Consider the following 20,409-nt stretch of genomic DNA (forward strand, 5'->3'; position numbering starts at 1 on the left):
AAAGGGTCGAACATGGAAAATAATTTGTGTGGTTGCAAATTTTTTACAGTGGTAGGAGGTAGTGCCACGAATAGCATACTAAAATTCCTGAATGGCGGGGCACTGATGTGAGTGTGGGAGTGCATTTGAAGGTCACTTTTTTACACCAGAACTGGGGCCTCAAGCGAAAACGTAACTCATCACGAAGTTAAACTACATTACATTTACTACTAAAAAGAACACGGTCATTTTTTCTCCAGGACCAAAAGACTGGGCGAAGTTAATTATCGCGCGACGTGCGAACAGTGTAGCTTAGGTGGTGTTCTTTGGCTACATAGTATTATTTACCCGACTCGATAGACCAAAAGCGTACTATATAAAATTGTTCGTCTCGACTTCCTCTACACCACTGAGGTACATCGTAAATAACTATAGTTTAAGCCCGTATACACAGTAAAACTGAAAAACTGCTTTTTTATGTTTCCAGATTTTGTTTTCTCGCCATGTATTCTGTTGGTCCTACTGTCTACATTTACATCTACGCTCTGTGAACCACTGTGAAGTGCATGAAAAAGGATACATCCAGTTGTACAAGTTATGAGAGCTTTTTCCCTATCCCATTCCCGTATGGAGCGTGGAAGGATGATTGTTTATATCCCTTTATGCGTGCTGCAATTAGTATAATCTTGTCCTTACAGACTCTACAGTGGCGATGCGTAGGGAGTTGTAGTATATTTCTAGAGTCATCATTTAAAGCCAGTTCTTGAAACTTTGTAAGTAGGCTTTCTCGGGAGAGTTTGACTCTCTTTTCAAAATTCTCCTGTTCTTTCGGCATCTCTGTGATACTCTCCCGCGTGTCAAACAAACCTGAGACTATTTGTGCTGGCCTTCTCCCTATATGAACAATATCCCAGTGAATCGTATTTGTTATGGGGCACACTTGAGCAATATTCTAGGAAGGGCTGCACGAATGATTTGAAAGCCATCTCCTTCGTGGACTGATTTTATTTCCCCAGTATCCTACCAATAAACAGAAATCTACCGAAATTCGCTTCACCCACGACTGAGACTTTGTGATCATTCCATTTCGTATCCCTACTAATTGTGTGAGTTGGTCTATTCCAGCTGTGACTCAACGATGGTACAGTCATAGGATTTCAACTTTTTTCCTTTTTCGAAGTGCACATTTTTACATTATCAAGAGCTGACTGAATATTCATCTTCTTTCAAAAATGGCTATGAGCACTATGGGACTGAACATCTGTGGTCGTCAGTCCCCTAGAACTTAGAACTACTTAAACCTAACTAACCTAAGGACATCAAACACATCCATGCCCGAGGCAGGATTCGAACCTGCGACCGTAGCAGTCGCGTGGTTCCGGACTGAGCGCCTAAAACCGCTAGACCACCGCGGCCAACTCAGCTTCTTTCAGATAGTACTTCGTTATAGATAACTATGTCATCTGCAAAAAGTGTGAGGTTACTATTAATAATGTCCACAAGGTCATTAATATACAACATGAATAGCAACGGTCCGAACACACTTCCCTGGATTACACCCGAAGCCACTTCTACTATCGTATCCTGCCCACTCTTCTAATATGGGGTGCCTAGGAGGCTGTTTCCTCGGATAGCTAGACAACAGTTCAAACAAATCTTGTTAATGGAGATTATTACAGCAAATTGAATTGACAGTACTTAAAGTAATTACAAAGATGCCTCGCAAGCAAATGGTGACAGGCAAACCATCAATGTCGTTTCTATATATACAATTTCTGTTGTTGTTGTGGTCTTCAGTCCTGAGACTGGTTTGATGCAGCTCTCCATGCCCATGCTACTCTGTCCTGTGCAAGCTTCTTCATCTCCCAGTACCTACTGCAACCTACATTCTTCTGAATCTGCTTAGTGTAATCATCTCTTGGTCTCCCTCTACGATTTACCCTCCACGCTGCGCTCCAATACTAAATTGGTGATCCCTTGATGCCTCGGAACATGTCGTACCAACCGATCCCTTCTTCTGGTCAAGTTGTGCCACAAACTCCTCTTCTTCCTAATTCTATTCAATGCCTCCTGATTAGTTCTTCGGTAGCACCACATATCGAAAGCTTCTATTCTCTTCTTGTCCAAACTATTTATCGTCCATGTTTCACTTCCATACATGGCTACACTCCATACAAATACTTTCAGAAAAGACTTCCTGACCCTTAAATCTATACTCGATGTTAACGAATTTCTCTTCTTCAGAAACGCTTTCCTTGCTATTGCCAGTCTACATTTTATATCCTCTCTACTTCGACCATCATCAGTTATTTTGCTCCCAAATAGCAAAACTCCTTTACTACTTTAAGTGTCTCATTTCCTAATCTAATTCCCTCAGCATCACCCGACTTAATTCGAATACAATCCATTATCTTTGTCTTGCTTTTATTGATGTTCATCTTATATCCTCCTTTCAAAACACTATCCATTCCACTCAACTGCTGTTCCAAGTCCTTTGCTGTCTCTGACAGAATTACAATGTCAACGGCGAACCTCAAAGTTTTTATTTCTTCTCCATGGATTTTAATACCTACTCCGAATTTTTCTTTTGTTTCCGTCACTGCTTGCTCAATTTACAGATTGAACAACATCGGGGAGAGGCTACAACCCTGTCTCACTCCTTTCCCAACCACTGCTTCCGTTTCATACCCCTCGCCTCTTATAACTGCCATCTGGTTTCTGTACAAATTGTAAATAGCCTTTCGCTCCCTGTATTTTACCCCTGCCACATGCAGAATTTGAAAGAGAGTATTCCAGTCAATATTGTCAAATGTTTCTCCAAGTCTACAAATGCTAGAAACGTAGGTTTGCCCTTTCTTAATCTAGCTTCTAAGATATGTCGTAGGGTCAGTATTGCTTCATGTGTTCCAACATTTCTACGGAATCCAAAGTGATCTTCCCCGAGGTTGGGTTCTACTAGTTTTTCCATTCGTCTGTAAAGAATTCGCGTTAGTATTTTGCAGCTGTGACTTATTAAACTGATAGTTCGGTAATTTTCATATCTGTCAACATCTGCTTTCTCTGGGATTGGAATTATTATATTCTTCTTGAAGTCTGAGGGTATTTCGCCTGTCTCATACATCTTGCTTACCAGATGGTAGAGTTTTGTCAGGACTGGCTCTCCAAAGGCCGTCAATAGTTCCAATGGAATGTTGTCTACTCCGGGGGCCTTGTTTCGACTCAGGTCTTTCAGTGCCCTGTCAAACTCTTAACGCAGTATCGTATCTCCCATTTCATCTTCATCTACATCCTCTTCCATTTCCATAATATTGTCCTCAAGTACATCGCCCTTGTATAGACCATCTATATACTCCTTCCACCTTTCTGCTTTCCCTTCTTTGCTTAGAACTGGGTTTCCATCTGAGCTCTTGATGTTCATACAAGTGGTTCTCTTATCTCCAAAGGTCGCTTTAATTTTCCTGTATGCAGTATCTATCTTACCCCTAGTGAGATAAGCTTCTACATCCTTACATTTGTCCTCTATCCATGTCTGCTTAGCTATTTTGCACTTCCTGTTGATCTCATTTTTGAGACGTCTGTATTCCTTTTTGCCTGCTTCATTTACTGCATTTTTATATTTTCTCCTTTCATCGATTAAATTCAATATTTCTTATGTTACCCAAGGATTTCTACTACCCCTCGTCTTTTTACCTACTTGATCCTCTGCTGCCTTCACTACTTCATCCCTCAAAGCTACCCATTCTTCTTCTACTGTATTTGTTTCCCCCATTCCTGTCAATTGTTCCCTTATGCTCTCCCTGAAACTCTGTACAACCTCTGGTTTAGCCAGTTTATCCAGGTCCCATCTCCTTAAATTCCCACCTTTTTGCAGTTTCTTCAGTTTTAATCTACAGTTTGTAACCAATAGATTGTGGTCAGAGTCCTCATCTGCCCCTGGAAATGTCTTACAATTTAAAACCTGGTTCCTAAATCTCTGTCTTACCATTATATAATCTATCTGAAACCTGTCAGTATCTCCAGGCTTCTTCCATGTATACAGCCTTCTTATATGATTCTTGAACCAAGTGTTAACTGTGATTAAGTTGTGCTCTGTGGAAAATTCTACCAGGCGGCTTCCTCTTTCATTTCTTTGCCCCAGCCCATATTCACCTACTACGTTTCCTTCTCTCCCTTTCCCTACTATCGAATTCCAGTCACCCATGACTATTAAATTTTCGTCACCCTTTACTATCTGAATAATTTCTTTTATTTGATCATCCATTTCTTCAATTTCTTCGTCATCTGCAGAGCTAGTTGGCATATAAACTTGTACTACTGTAGTAGGTATGGGCTTCGTATCTATCTTGGCCACGATAATGCGTTCACTATGATGTTTGTAGTAGCTTACCCGCAATCCTATTTTCTTATTCATTATTAAACCTACTCCTGCATTACCCCTATTTGATTTTGTGTTTATAACCCTGTATTCACCTGACCAAAAGTCTTTTTCCTCCTGCCACCGAACTTGACTATTTCCCACTATATCTACCTTTAACCTATCCATTTCCGTTTTTAAATTTTCTACCCTACCTGCCCGATTAAGGGATCTGACATTCCACGCTTTGATCCGCCAAACGCCTGTTTTCTTTCTCCTGTTAACGACATCCTCTTGAGTAGTCCCCGCCCGGAGATCCGAATGGGGGACTATTTTACCTCCGGAATATTTTACCCAAGAGGACGACATCATCATTTAATCATACAGTAAAGCTGCATACCCTCGGGAAAAATTGCAGCTGTAGTTTGCCCTTGCTTTCAGCTAGGTCGTTTTGGTTATTGTTAGAAGGCCCTGCAACTACTGAAAAGGTTGCTGCCCCTCTTCAGGAACCACACGTTTGTCTGGCCTCTCAACAGATACCACTCCGTTTTGGTTGCACTTACGGTACGGCTATCTGCATCGCTGAGGCACGCAAGCCTCCCCACCAACGGCAAAGTCCACGGTTCATGGAGGGAGGATACAATTTCTATGCAAACCAATAATACATTTCACAAGTCCCGGCTATAGCTTTTATCCACTGCGGCCGCGGCTCTGGCGGAGCGGTGCTTATATCCTCTTCGTATAGGCGCCGCTCCTGTGGTGGTGTCTTCCTAGTCAGCGAACTAATGAACACATCTCCAGGGCCACACACATCGGCTAACAGCGCTGGAAGTCGTAAAACCGAACAGGAATTTCACATCACGAAATTTGTGCTATAAAAGTTATTTCTAACCTAAAAAAACAAGTGAGAAACGTGAAATTATGTAGCATAGTAACATGTTATAATAACCACATAATACGTTTATTATATCTATAAAAATAAACATGTATTACAGGCCACTGAAGATGCTTCAGAAATAAAAGAAGCGAAACGCGTATGGCAATAAACACACGCCTTCAATTATTTGCATAGACGCAACGTACCTCCATGAAATCCTATAAAGATTTTCATTCGTCTAGATCATGTTATAACTCACTATACATATGTTTCATATCATTTTTAAGTTTTTTTGTCGATATTTTAGTGATAATTTTCAGGTATTTTCGGTCATAATAAACTGGGTCGTGCGGTTACTAGTCCTTTTTCGTATTTCTAAAATAAAGTAGTTCTCAGTAGGGGGAACTGCCCCCACTGGCACCCCCCTGCATGCACCCCTGCACAGAAAGATCCATCCATACTGTAAGAACATTGTGGGTAAGCAACCCCGTCGAATGTGGTTACACCCCTTGGGAGGAGGGTGCGACTGCAGTTCTTGTTCTAGAGTACAGGTTGGAAGCACCAGGGACCGTTAAAACTATTCGAAGTAATTTGAACGGAACCTGAAGCGGCAAAGGGTGCTTAAGCTTTTTCTACCCTGCTGTTTCGCATCCTCCTATGGCGTGACCACCTGAGTGAATAAAATTGCGAAGAGTCCCCTTCAGACTTTCAACAAAAACTTGGTGCACATCCGCCTTTGTTAAGACTTTATAAATGTACCTGTACAGAGACAAAGTGTGACGAGAGTCCTTGCCGTCTGCATGGAGGCTATGCTGTAGGCGTACTATTCCTAGGTGTGTCAAGTTCTTTGTCCGCAAGCGCCTAGGACTCCATCACAGTTGCTTTGTACAGGTACATTTTTAAAGTGCTCAGCAAAGGCGGGTGTATGGCATTTTTATTAAACTTAAAAGTATAAAGCGATCAAAACGAATATCAAGTCGTACACAAAAACGTAATAAAAATAAAACCACAAGAATATGAAGTCTTCTACAATGGTCAAAAATGGCCTTAGTGTTAGGAAACGCACTACTATCCCATTTATATGTGACATTTAATATCCCGTAGCTACCTTGTTTGAAAAATATGAACGCCATGTGTTCCTTGCCACCAATTATGTCACCAAGTTGCTCTTTATACGAAAGATTAGTTGAATAATAAGCTTGTATTGAAAAACTGACACTACACGATGTTTCAAAAAGAATTATTTTTGGGTTAACAGAAGAGCCAACACTGTGTTACTAGTGGAGGCCGAAATGCACGCGTTTTAGCTCACACAGGCTGGCGTGAGGAGGGAAGAATTATACTGACGTGAGGTCTGGAACATGACAAGGAATGAGAATTCAGAAAGCGGACGTAATTAGTTTGATAGTTGACTTTAATCCATTAATGATGAACGTCGCTATTGACGGTACGTGGTTCACAATATTATCTGTTCAGAATACATTCTTGAATATAGTAACAATAGTAACTGAATATGGTGCCTTGCTAGGTCGTAGCAAATGTAGACAGTGAACCATCGCTAGGAAAGTCGGCTGTACAACTGGGGCGAGTTTGATAGTTGACTTTAATCCATTAATGATGAACGTCGCTATTGACGGTACGTGGTTCACAATATTATCTGTTCAGAATACATTCTTGAATATAGTAACAATAGTAACTGAATATGGTGCCTTGCTAGGTCGTAGCAAATGTAGACAGTGAACCATCGCTAGGAAAGTCGGCTGTACAACTGGGGCGAGTGCTAGGAAGTCTCTCTAGACCTGCCGTGTGGCGGCGCTCGGTCTGCAATCACTGATAGTGGCGACACGCGGGTCCGACGTATACTAACAGACCGCGGCCGATTTAAAGGCTACCACCTAGCAAGTGTGGTGTCTGGCGGTGACACCACAATGATCTTATTTCAAAACTCCATATTTATTGATAAAAGTCTACTACAAACATGAGATGAATTTCAAAATACTCACAAAATCTTTAAAGTTTTAGGTATGCTATTATAAACGCTCTGTGTAGATGTGTCCACCACCAGCAGCAGCAGCGCGATCATCATCTAGACGATAGCTAAATTCGTCATAAACGGTACACATGAATCTGCTTTTACAGAAGTTATGGCAGCTTTTATTCTGTTTTTCACTTCTTCTATGTCACGAGGGGAAGGAGAGATGTACACAATGTTTCCTTTATACATCCGCACAAGAAAAATCTCATTCAATGATGTCTGGCAATCTCGGGGGCCAAGAATACAAGGCAGTGCTCCGTGCGCCCTATCCAGCGTTGAGCTGTCCTCAAACGCTGCAGAACTGGCTTTTTCTCCAACTTCAGGAGGACTCTGATGATTTCATTCTTCAGCAGGATGGAGCTCCACCCCAGTAGCACCACAATGTACATCAGTTTCTCAATGACAGTCTGCCTAAACACTAGATAGCGCGCACGGGATACCAGACACTGCTCTGCATTCTTGTCTTCCAAGATAGCCACACATGACCCCATGCGATTTTTTGCTTGTGCGATATGTGAAGGAAAGTGTGTTCATCTCCACATCGTGACACAGAAGTGAGGTACAGAATAACAGCCGACATAACTTTTGTAAAAGCAGATACATTGTGTCAAGTTTATGTTGAATTAGCTATTGTCTGTTCGTGCTGGTGGAGACACAAAGCATTTGTAATAGCACAGGTAAAAATTCACGATTTTGTGAGTGTTTGGCAATTTATACCACATTAGTAGTATGTATCAATAAATGTTTTGAAATCAGGTTATTCTTTTTGAAACACCCTGTATATTGATTGTTTGACATTTCTTAGAAAATGTAAAAATTGTCCCATTCCTTTTAGATATTAGAACTATGTGCTATATATTTCATCTGTTATATATAACTTCTTTACATACCTCAGTTGTACTTTTTATATGCTTTTACGTACTGGATGCTAACACAACAGATTGCCTACGTACATAAATGTGATTAATTTGGTGTAAATTGTCAGTCTCTGTTTAAAATTATTATATACAATATGTACATTTTAGGAATATGTCATGGAATACTGCTTGTGTGATGAAGATACTGACAACTATTAAAAGTAAGGTTCTGTACTACACTTGTTATGCAATATCTCTAATTGTATTTGCTTCTTAAGATGACAGATTAATCTGTTGAAACCGGCGAAGCGAAATAAAAATATCTGTGCAACTGACGACTGAATTTTATTGTGAAACCATAGTTTTATATTAACTCTGTTTAGTTATAAGTATTGCTGGCTGTGTGTTCAATGTTCCTAAAGCCAGAATAAGTTTTCCTTTGGTAATAAATAAACTCTGTTGCCATTGCTGCTTCTTAAATTCTATTTATTTCGATGTTTTGTAAGGAGGATAATCACTCACATCCCCAGGCTCACTGCTAAACTGCGCAGCAGACAGCACTGAGAACTGCAACATGACATAATAATATTATCACCACCACCACCACCACCTCCTCCTTCCAAGCGTTAAGTATTGTAATCACCTGTTCTGGTCTGTCATCCAGCCATCCGTCCGTCTATCCATCTCATACGAGGTCAACTTAGTTCTGTCTTTTCAGTCAGCCGATAATTCATTACCTTATTTGGCAATGTATTTTCCGTCTTTCTGTCAACATGATCCTTACATTTCCTTCTATTCTCTTCTGTCTTACCACAAACGGAAAAGATTTTAAATTTTGATTTGACCAACGGTCTAAAATTCTCATACTCACAAGGGGAGGCTATGACGTTGGGACCACGGATTGACTGCAAACTTTGTACACCTTTAGTAGGGCATTAAAACAACATGATGTGAAAGTAGTAAGGTGCAGTACTCTCTCAATTCCGAGAAAATCGCAATAGAAGTTTTACGCGCCTGTTACGTAAATCATGTACCTGTGCAAAGGTGTCGGCCGTAAGAATTCATTGGGGTAATTTGGTTAGCGTTCGCGCAAGGCAAGAAGGTCGTGGATGAGGCGACGGTTCGAATCACGCGACCATTTAATTTTAATCTGTATTTTTTCATCGCTGGTCTTACTGTTTAATTTATATGACATTTGAGAAGTAATATAATGAAGAAAAACGTGTATTTATGTTTTCTATGCCTGTATGACAAATAACATCCTGCAACGTGTGATGTCGAGAGTACATCCTAAAAGTGATTCTGCATTACTCTCTTGCTCTGAGACACTATGTCTTACTATATTACTGATCGTGAATAACGTGATTCGCATCATTATCTATCGAGCATTGATTTCGCTTTTCAAGCCTATCCCTCGTCCTTGAAAATTTAATTAAAATTAGTAAATAGTCAAATAACATATGAAATTCACTACAACTCCATGAAAATGCATGTGGGTTTTTTCAATATGTTATCTCTCAAATGTCATATAGATTAAATAATGAGACTAAAGCTGAAAAAAAATATAGTTTAAAAATAAATGGTGGCGGGATTCGAACCGTCACCCCGTGGACGACCGTTTTTGCTTGCGCGTACGGTAACCACATGACCCCAATGAATTCTTACGCCAGGCATCTTTGTATCGATACATTATTTACACAACAGAAGCATAAAACTTCACTTTCGATTTTCTCGTAATTGCGAGAGTAGTGCACCTTACTACTTTCACATTACGTTGTTTTAACTGCCTTCTAAAGGTTCACAAAGATCGAAGTAAATGTGTGATCCCAACGTCGTGGCCTGCCCTTGTCACAGCATCCGCCATTCACTGCGGCTCAAAGGGTGCCGCTATCTATTGATAGTACCGCGAGTCTCTTGCGGCCCACCCCGGTCTTCGCGCGATCACATTCCCGCCAGCGGCCGCGCGTGCTCCTAATGTCACAACAGGCCGCGTCGTCACAGTTACTGGGATGTACCATCTCAGAACACAACGTGTAAGCAAATACGACCACTCGTGACAGGCGAGACTCACAAGTAAGACACGTCAAGTGCATACTCGATTTCCCAGAAATTTTGCTCAGGGAAGAGGAGCCAAAACGAGCGAACACGTCTCTCAGCTTATCTGCAGATACTCGTTCGTTTCCAGGTGATTAGACGCCTTCAGCACATGATAAGCTCAGCAGGACTGGGGCATAGTGACTTTGGCATCTGAAACGTCCCCTTAGAAAAATTATACATGATTGTGCTTAAACTGACACACTATATTTTTAGCGCAACGCAATCTGACTTTCAAAGCTCCCTACAAAAGAATGGTCCTGACTAACATTAACCTATACCTTTCACAAATCACTTACCTCACCAAAAACCTTCGTTACTCGAACTACTGCAATACAGCGAGCGCCACTACTGCCAGGTAAATAAAAGATTCAAATTACTGAAGGCACTAACTACTGATAGGCATAGTTAGCAAAAGAAAGATTTTGGTAGAGAACATACAATGTATTTACCTTAATAGTCATAAAATATATAGCAGTTCATGACATCCATTCTTACGAATGTACTGTTTCTGAGGGACACACGTCCAGATCATCCGCTCTCAATCTCACTTCCCCACATCCACCACTGCTGGCGGCTCACCTCAAAACTGCGCAACGCTACGCGCCGTTAACATCCAACTGCACAACACTACAATGGCAGACAAAAATGCAAACTAGCCACAGACTGCACACAGCACAGCCAGTGATTTTTCATACAGAGCGCTACGTGGCGTTACCAATAAGAAAACCCACATCCCGTGTTCGAAATCCGATTATTATTTCTATTTATTTTATTTTTTTTTCATTTCTCTGCCGATATTCATAGGTCACTACACGAATGTTTCTTACTAAGTTAGGGCATACATGGGCAATATATTATTTCGCATGACCGCTACAGTCGCAGGTTGGAATCCTGCCTTGGGCATGGGTGTGTGTGATATCCTTAGGTTAGTTAGGTTTAAGTAGTTCTAAGTTCTAGGGGACTGATGACCGTAGATGTTAACTCCCATAGTGCTCAGAGCCATCTCAATACATTATTTGTAAAATTGCGGCTACGTTTCACGATGGGTGTCTTACCGAGCGAGGTGGCGCAGTGGTTAGCACAGTCGACTCGCATTCGGGAGGACGACGGTTCAAACCCGCGTCCGGCCATCCTGATTTAGATTTTCCGTGATTTCCCTAAATCGCTTCATGCAATTGCCGGGATGATTCCCTTGAAAGGGCTTGGCCGTCTTCCTTCCTTAACCTCCCACAATCTGATGGGACCCATGACCTCGCAGTTTGGTCCCCTCCCCAAATCAACCAACCAATCACAGTGCCATACACTTATTACGTGTGTCTGCTCATATTTTCCGCGGTTACAATATCTTTAAATTTTCATCTTCTTATATCAGTTCTTAGTTCTTATTTTATTTTATTTTTATGTTGATTCTTCAAAATATATGGAACATACCGACCATAGAAACATTCGAAACGTAGAAATTTCGAATACCACGAGTATCACGTGAATGCAGGTTTGCTTTAGCGACATGTCTTCGTATGAATCTCACTCACGAAAGAAACATCGTTAACATAGCTGAAGAATTCACATGTTGGCCATAATTTCGCGGCAAACCACACATGGCGGATCACTTTTCCGACTGGTGCTTGGAACTGATTATGAATTAAGATACACGGTAGGAATTCCACGAAAACAATTTCAAATATTTTTTCCATTCATTTATTTCTTTATCTTTTCTTTTTGTAATTCATTCAGCAGACATACAGTTAGTAGATGAACAAGGACAATATTATTTCATTATACACTGTAAAACATTTTTGTAGTTGTCTTATACGGAATGGGTGGATAAATGAAAAACAGAAATAAAAATAACAAAAATCGAGTTTCGAACACGGGACACAGAAGTGTGAATCTGCGATGCCGGGCACTGTGACACTGTGCTATGTTGGACTATTTTCTAGCCAAAAGGCACATAAAGTACCCCGAAAACTTTAATCGTAGTTTTCTCAGAAGCGGTAGCGTATCTACTGACAAGCCGAGTCACGTGTTCGCTCTTTCACTGGGCGAGTTTTCTGGGAAATCGGGTTACGGCACTTGCCGTGTTCTCCCCGTCAGTAAAAGAACAATAGGCCAGGGGAAGTCGTCCAGTCCGGCTGTGTGGGCGCGGCTGCCGGCTGCGTGCCGCTGCTCCCCTGTCGCTGTCCGCGGCCTTGCCGCAGACGCCCTTCGCCGGTAATCACATTGGGCGTCGCTCCGCGCGCTACCTGGCCGCAGCGAGCACCAGCGTCGGTTTTAATTCCGCGGCCTGATGACGCGTCGCTTGATTTAGCCGCATAATTACACTCCTAATTTAGTTTTTAATAACATTTGCCTCGCTGTCAACGCAACGTCCTCGTTGGCCGCCCGTGGGCGACGCTGTCTGAGGTAAAGCTTCCCCACAACTGAACTTTCACCGTCATTTCGTGTATAATTATCCCGAAACTGTCTCATTCAGACTCGATCTTCCATGACGGATCCCTTCCTTATCTATCTGTTAAAAAAGAAACCTTCACAGACATGACGACCGTAGATGAGGAAATGTAAACCCTCTGTTATTTCATTCTCCTCCGATATTTCTTCACGGTCTGCCAGTTTGCGTCAATTGTCTAATATTTACAACCTTAGAGTCAGTCCATTTTTTAACACTATCTACCTAAAATTGTCGCTCTTCACCTCATCTTGATCTTTTGTACTGTTTCCTTTCAAAAGTTTCCGCGACCTGTTGATCCAGTTGGTACTGTCTTTTTGCCCTCAAAGACACGTGACCATTCATTTTGTTAACCTTCTATCAGACAGATGTTCAGAGAGCATCAGCCGCGTTATTTGTGCTGTACTTCCTATTTTCTCGTATTTCAGCATTGTTTTAAATTTTCAGACTTACTTGTTTATGTACTATTAATTCACTCGCACATTAGAAAACAGGTTTCAGTACTGCACTATAGTATTTTAGGGTATTCAGAAATACCTAGATATACACAGGTTGAACATTAATAAAACCGACAAACTGTAGGAACGGATTCCTGACTGGAAATGGAGGGGGAAAAAATCCTACGAAAGTGTATCCGGGGATGGAACGTGTACGTGCAACGAAACGAATCTTCGCGGAACACAGTACAAAACTGAATCGCGTTCACATCGCAACAGATTTTAAAAGTGGTTTCCAAGGCATGCGATGAACGCGTTCACATATACCTATATCTGTCGTGCAGGATACACATAATCGTACTTTGGCTGACACCATGTTGGCGGGCCACATGCCTGGAGCTTGCACTAGTGTTCGTCTCAGTGTCCAGAAGAAGCCGGTCCTCCAAATCTGCTATACTCACGATCTGCCGCCTCCCTGTTCGTTTGCATGAAGGGACTCATGATCACGCCAACATCAAAAAATGGCTTGAAATATTGTGTGACGTGGTTAGTGTCTGTGAGGGTACTTGATTTGGTATAGCCATGCTGCCTCTCCACCATCTCCATCTGCTTGGCCGTATATCCACATTATTTCGGCTTGTTCCCTACATGAACAACGGGCCATTCTGCTGCTTATAGTACGTTGCGTCAGTCACATAACCTGCAGCACACAACGAACACATTGCACGTGATCAGAGGAAATGTCTTTCGTCAGCGCATTGTACCGTGGTAACGATGCATTTCCGGGTACATGTTCGAAGGACCTTTCTTCCTCGATTTCCAATCACGAATCCGTCCTTGCAGGTTGTCGGCTTTATTAATATTCTCCCAGTATTGTTTTTTCCCTAAATGTGGAAGATGATTTTGATTTTCTTTAGAATTCTTATTGCAATATCTTATGTAACGAATGCCATTGAGAGTGACAAAACAATAAAAATTCAACAACAATTAAAGCGTTACAATTCTCAGAAAATTATCTACACGTGCATAAGCGCAAATAATTAAATCATGTACATCATCATTTATAAAAGTTTCTCTAACAAAAAAATTCAATAAAAGTTTAAAATATACAACAAATAAATACGACTGTTTGATCGCTGGACCAAAAAGGATGAAGTAGCCATACTGTAAACCTCTGAAGTTCCCAGAGAAAGACTGAAGTCCATGAACCACACAACATTTTAGGTTTCACCACACACTACCAGATAACGTATAGCGCGAACCCTAATTAAAGTGTCTCTCCGCCATGTCGTCAAAATAAGAAATGATCTCATCAAAAATGTGGCGTACCATATTTTACACATCATGAACTTCCAGACTGCTGATGTCTTCCCACCGCTCTATGAAGCAATGTGTTCGTGGACAGCGTTTATCACAGTGGACTACGAATCGTCTCTATAGCAGGATTCACCGACCGCAGCTTACTGTCGCACACTGCCAACCATTCCTCCCTGCACGGCTGCAGGCATTCTGAATCAACAGCGAGATGGAAGACCGCAGGGGAATGGTAAATTATTTTCCTTGCAGTTCTCTTCGGCCAAAGGATGTCCTTGCTCGTTTCCAAATACCATGGTGCCCAAGGTGACGATGCATGTTTGACCTTCTATTGGAGAAAGAGAGGTTCTACATTTTGTATCATTTTCTCCGCTTTGTCCATTTGCGCCAATGCTTATAAGGCACTAATTGCATCGAACAGATGAGAAAAATTTTGCCTTGGTGAAACTTCGTCTGAATCAGTGCCGTCAGGATCCCATGAAGCTCTGCAGCTCATACCGTGTATTCATTGATTGGAAAGACGAATCCTGTACAAAACGTCGGCGCCAGCGACAGTCAGTGTATACTATATTAAAAACGTGATATCCACCTTAATCATTGTAAACAAAGTAAAGTTAAATTTAGGATGTATTCATGTATTCTTGGCTTCATAAGACGTTTAAATGGTAATTTACTAAACCTTGAAACCTTTCACATCCACTTCTAAATGATAGCCCATTTAAACGAACATTTACAAAAGGATTGATTAAAGGAAGCTTACAGGTTAGCACTGCATCGTCTTTGAGATAATTAAAATGAGAGGAGCAGTCCAGACGAAAGAGCATAGCAAAACGAAATAGGTTGCGATGTTCTGGTTGGACCATTTGCGACTTCGTTTGAAGTCATGCAGCGGAAGAGGAGAAAAATTACATCTATATCAGTGGACATGGAATTGAACCTCATTCCACACTGATACACTGAGCGCGGTGACTCAATAGTATTCGGGAAGCCAGCAGTTCAAACCGGCGTCAGACGATCCGGTTTTTTTTTTTTTTTTTTTTCGTGATTTTCCTAAATCTCTTACGGCAAAAACCGGGATGTGTAGTTTGAAAAGGCGCGGCGACTTTCGCTCCCCGAGCCCTGCTTGTGCCACGTCCCTCATTTCCACGTCGTCAACAGGACGTTAAATTCCAACCTCCCCTCCCTCCTCCCTGACACACGTTTCTCACAATCTCATCGCCACGTCAGTTTCTTGTTCCTTAGGTGATTTATTGTTGTCAGAACAAGTTTGCAGAAGTATTAGCAGCGGAAATATTGAACCTATCCATACCACCAGTCTTCTTTGACTTCTGATCTTATCAGAATTGTCGATAAAAACCGCTTAAAGAAAACTAACATGCGTAAATTGGCGCCATAATAAGAACCACAGCTTCGCAAATTCGCAGCCGAACTTCCACCTTTCAATCTAATGTTGACTTCGGGATACATCACAGTTCAGTCTGTCACAAGAACGTACATTAAAAAAAAATTGTACAAGCAAATTAATATGGTCAGTGTTTGTTTCCTCTCTGGTTGCCTGCATTCAGTACGAAGTCACACGTCATATCATCATTGACAGGTCAAAGCCGACGCCCATATCGACATGTTACACTCACCCCCTGCAGCCACATATAATAGGCTGGAGTGCAGTTGGGGCTGTCGTTCTTGAGATTCTTATCGTCAGCAGCCTAACAGGTTTGATGAGTCCCACCACGATTTTCTGTCCTGTGCCGATCTTTCCATCTCAGAGGACGACTTACGTTGTACGACAGGCATGTGACAAGTGCACCGTTTCCCCCCTATTTGCACAAAATTGGCTACCTTTGACAGTTTTCAGTGTTCGCTTCGTAATTTTAATTCTGTGTGAGTACCGACGCTACGGTTCTCACCTACGTGATTTACCAAAAGTTGTGGCATATTCTACTGACTGGACAGGAACTATTCAGTCAGTGTAGTAGCACATTCAACTGGACGTCCACTACTGCGGAAACACTTTTAAACGGCAGGAGATATTATTTTGCAAAAGGAAATTAGCTTCTGTACAGAATATATGTGGGAGTCATTACCTAGAAGGAGGCCAGATTTATAAGGCAGGTGTTAAGACAACACAGAATAACATCCTTCGTACTGGAGAAAGTGATGGAGGTCAAAACTTCTGGCGGAAGATATAGCTTAGAATACACAGGATGTAAAAGAACTATATATACAAAATGTATGTGTGTTTAGAGGAGCTGAGGGGAAACTTTTTTTGAGTGGTAGAAAGTCACATTTGCACACAGAAGGTTTTGTCGCTAGTGATGTTTAGAGACGGTGTTCGCACGGCCGTGTGATGAATATTATTCTATAGATGTTGTTGAAAACACGTCCTTTTACTTTAGTGTGTTAAACTGTCATCAGCGTGCTAATGGCTGTCTGACATACTGAAAATCTGTTGTTCCTACGAATTATGTCCGCAGCTTCAGCCCAACGGGCAACAAAGTCCCCCGGAGTGTTTATCGGTGTCTCGTACCCACACAAAAAAGTTCCATAGGAATGGAGCAGCATTTCGAATACAACATTCATCACACGGTAGTTTTAACACCGTCTCTGAAAATCACTAGCGTCAAAACCTTCAAGGTACACCGGTGACGTTTTATCACCCAAAAAAGATCCTCTTCGTCTCCTATAAGCACTAAGATTTTGCATATGTAGTTCTTTAGCATCCTGAATATTCTAACCTATGTCTTCTCACACAATTTTTAACCTACATCACATTCTCTTGTATTATGGATGTTATTTTCTGATATCTTGACACACGTCCTATCAACCTGTGCCTTCTTCTAGGAAATGTTTTCACCGTCGATTCTGTGGACAGCCTTCTGATTTCCTTCTTCAGAAGAGTATCTTCCGTTGTTTGAAAGCGTTTTCACAGTCGTAAAATTACTCTTTACGGTAATTCAGTGGCATGTGCTACTTCACTGATTGAACAGTTTCTTCGAGATAATTCCATGGCGCGAATACTTTAACATCAGCTGTATTAGGTAGAGATCTACTACCCAGAAGTGACATCAGAAAATTTGTGCCTGACCAGGACGAGAACTAGAATCCGGGTTCACCATTTACCGCGTGCGGTCGCCCTAACAGTGTCGGCTATCGGTGCACGCTCCCGAACAGACCCAAAATTACACATATCACACTGTCTGCATCCTTCCATCGTAGTCCACCAATTCATCGCCTAATGCTCGCAACATTACTGATAATATATGTGAACGGCAGGCGGGATATTTGCTGACAATTCTCATTGTTTATTACTGTTTTTGCTGTCGAGGAAATAAGGGAGCGAAAGGCATTTCACAGGCGAATATAATTTTGCTGCTCCTGATGCTAGTTCTGAAAGGCACGTTGAAAAAGAGAAAGACGAACGTTTATAGAATTTTCATTTTAGGCTAATTTACGTTTTACATGAGCTTGAAGTCCTCTAGCCACATTTCTGATAACATCATGCCTATTTCGGCCAACTTTTTGCTCGATGCATATCAAACGTCAGTTAAGTTACACCGCTAATTACTTCCTTAGTCCAGAAAAAAATATGACTATGAATGATGATGACCGAAAAGATGTCCTTAATAGTTTTCAACAATGTGAATCGTGATACACCAGAGCGGAAAGATGTAGTCACCTGAGCAGAAAATTGGAAAATACGGAGGTGATGAGAGGAGTAGGTGGCCGCTGAGCGTTGGCACCAGCCACGAGATCTGAGGCTCGTGCTCGAGGCGTCCTGCATTTCCCCTGTGGGTCAGTGCGTTTGTTTTATCCGCGTGTGTCTGTTCCGGGCGGCCTTGTTTGTGTCGCCGGCGTGGGCGCCCCCGCCCCCCTTTCCCAGCGCAGGCAGCGAGCGCTAACAGCCGCCAATGGCCGCGGAAGGTCCCGCGCGTCGCCCGCACCGTTCAGTCCGGCCCGGTCCTCCAGTTCAGCTGGGCGCGCTGGTCCCCGTCAGCATGGTGCGCCTGCGGTCATGCCTCAAGACCGTCGCCCGCCGCTGTACCCGGATGTGCTTCTGTGGCTGCTGCTTCGGGGTGAGCTCCCATTACCTGTTCGCTGCTGTCAGTTTCATTCCAATTGCTAACGAGTACTCTGCGTGTAGGAACGCACTGAATTGCTGTCACACGGAATTTCTCCGCCTCCTTCAGATGTGGCACCGTTGTCGGTTAAATTTTGATTATGTTATGTTAGTTAGCACCTGTGGCACTTAACCTGCGTAGCAGTTCGGTTACTATAACTTCTTAAAGTAGTCGCCCAGTGAGTCCGAACAGAAGACATGTAATATTGTGGCATCATTAAATCGATTTTGGCGGTTTATTGCCAACGGGAATTTACCAGAAATGGCGAATGTTAATAAGAGACTGGCTGTTTAATTTCCGAACACTTCAGGAGTGGGTGACTCGTTCAAACGCCGCTGTACGTTCCTTCAAGGTGATCCACGTAATGGCATCCGAAAATGACTTCGAAACAGAGCAGAGGGTAGTATTTGAGGGATAGTAATTAAAACTGTACGAAATAATTGTCGCCATAAGAAAACATGCGCCACGAGCAATAAACTGTAAGAAATTTTAGTGCTATATTGACGCCACTTTGTTGAATGTTGACTGAACTGGCGGGTAGAAAATCTATTCGGCAGAATTTGTGCGCCATCTTTTTACGGGAGATGAGACAAGCGCTTACCTTTAACGGAAGAAAAATATTTCCAATCTTGCGCTTTTTCTTTTTCCACTTTATTGTATTTATAATTGTCAAATTTAGACGCCATCGATGTCAGATCCAAAACGCTACATCTGTAGGCATCTCGCAAGGCTGGAAGAATCAAGCTAAATCCACACTCTGTATCATCTCCTGATAAAATCGATTTAAATGGTGCGTGGAAACATGGACAACGGTTTTGTCACACTATCAGGAGATGCCATAAAGTGAGTATTTCTCGAATAACTTGAAAACTTTGGCCTTTTGCGCGCAGAGGTAAAGAAGATCCTGAATACCTCGCGCACCGCGCATTCGGTGTGGCTTACACCAATTTCAACTAGTTTCACGGCTTGGTGGGCGACAAATGACCGATGTGAAATAATTCGTCATGGTTTATTCTACACCACTGTAGTACGTTGAAACAGTTGTTACACCCTGTATAAAGTTGTGGCCCCATGTGAAGAATCAGCCGACCGATGTGGCCCAGCGGTTCTAAACGCTTCAGTCCGGAACCGCGCTGGTGCTACGGTCGCAGGTTCGAATCCTGCCTCGTGCATCGGTGTCTGTGATGTCCTTAGGTTAGTTGGGTTAGTTAGGTTTAAGTAGTTATAAGTCTAGAGGACTGATGACCTCCAATGTTCAGTCCCATAGTGCTTGGAGCCACTTGAATTTGTGAAGAATCCGTCAGTATGGGCCTTACACATAATTCCCCGAAGTTGTTGTTGTTATGGTCTTCAGTTCTGAGACTGGTTTGATGCAGCTCTCCATGCTCCTCTATCCTGTGTAACCTTCTTCATGTCCCAGTACGTACTGCAACCTACATCCTTCTGAATCTGCTTAGTGTATTTATCTCTTGGTCTCCCTCTACGATTTTTACCCTCCACGCTGCCCTCCAATACTAAGTTGGTGATCCCTTGATGCCTCAGAACATGTCCTACCAACCGATCCCTTCTTGTAGTCAAGTTGTGCCACAAACTCCTCTTCTCCCCAATCGTATTCAGTACCTCCTCATTAGTTATGTGATATACCCATCTAATCTTCAGCATTCTTCTGTAACACCACATTTCAAAAGCCTCTATTCTCTTCTTGTCCAAACTATTTATCGTCCATGATTCACTTCCATACATGGCTACACTCCATACAAATACTTTCAGAAACGGCTTCCTGACCCTTAAAACTATACTCGATGTTAACAAATTTCTCTTCTTCAGAAACGCTTTCCTTGCCATTGCCAGTCTACATTTTATATCCTCTCTACTTCGACCATCATCAGTTATTT

General features: G+C 42.1%; 1 protein-coding gene across 3 annotated transcripts in view; it reads left to right on the forward strand.

The window, feature by feature from the left end:
* Positions 1-20,409, forward strand: part of LOC126365762 (uncharacterized) — a 1,228,930-nt gene that overhangs the window by 475,094 nt on the left and 733,427 nt on the right. The window contains exon 1 of one of the 3 annotated variants that reach the window (XM_050008267.1): positions 18,406-18,469. The exons of the other annotated variants lie outside the window; for them this stretch is intronic. Coding sequence (XP_049864224.1) covers positions 18,443-18,469 — 27 coding nt within the window. The 5' untranslated portion in view covers positions 18,406-18,442. Of the gene's footprint in view, positions 1-18,405; positions 18,470-20,409 lie in introns of those variants that run through there. 3 annotated transcript variants of the gene reach the window in all.

This window comes from Schistocerca gregaria, chromosome 4 (assembly GCF_023897955.1).
Source record: "Schistocerca gregaria isolate iqSchGreg1 chromosome 4, iqSchGreg1.2, whole genome shotgun sequence".
Classification (NCBI taxonomy): Eukaryota; Metazoa; Arthropoda; class Insecta; order Orthoptera; family Acrididae; genus Schistocerca; species Schistocerca gregaria.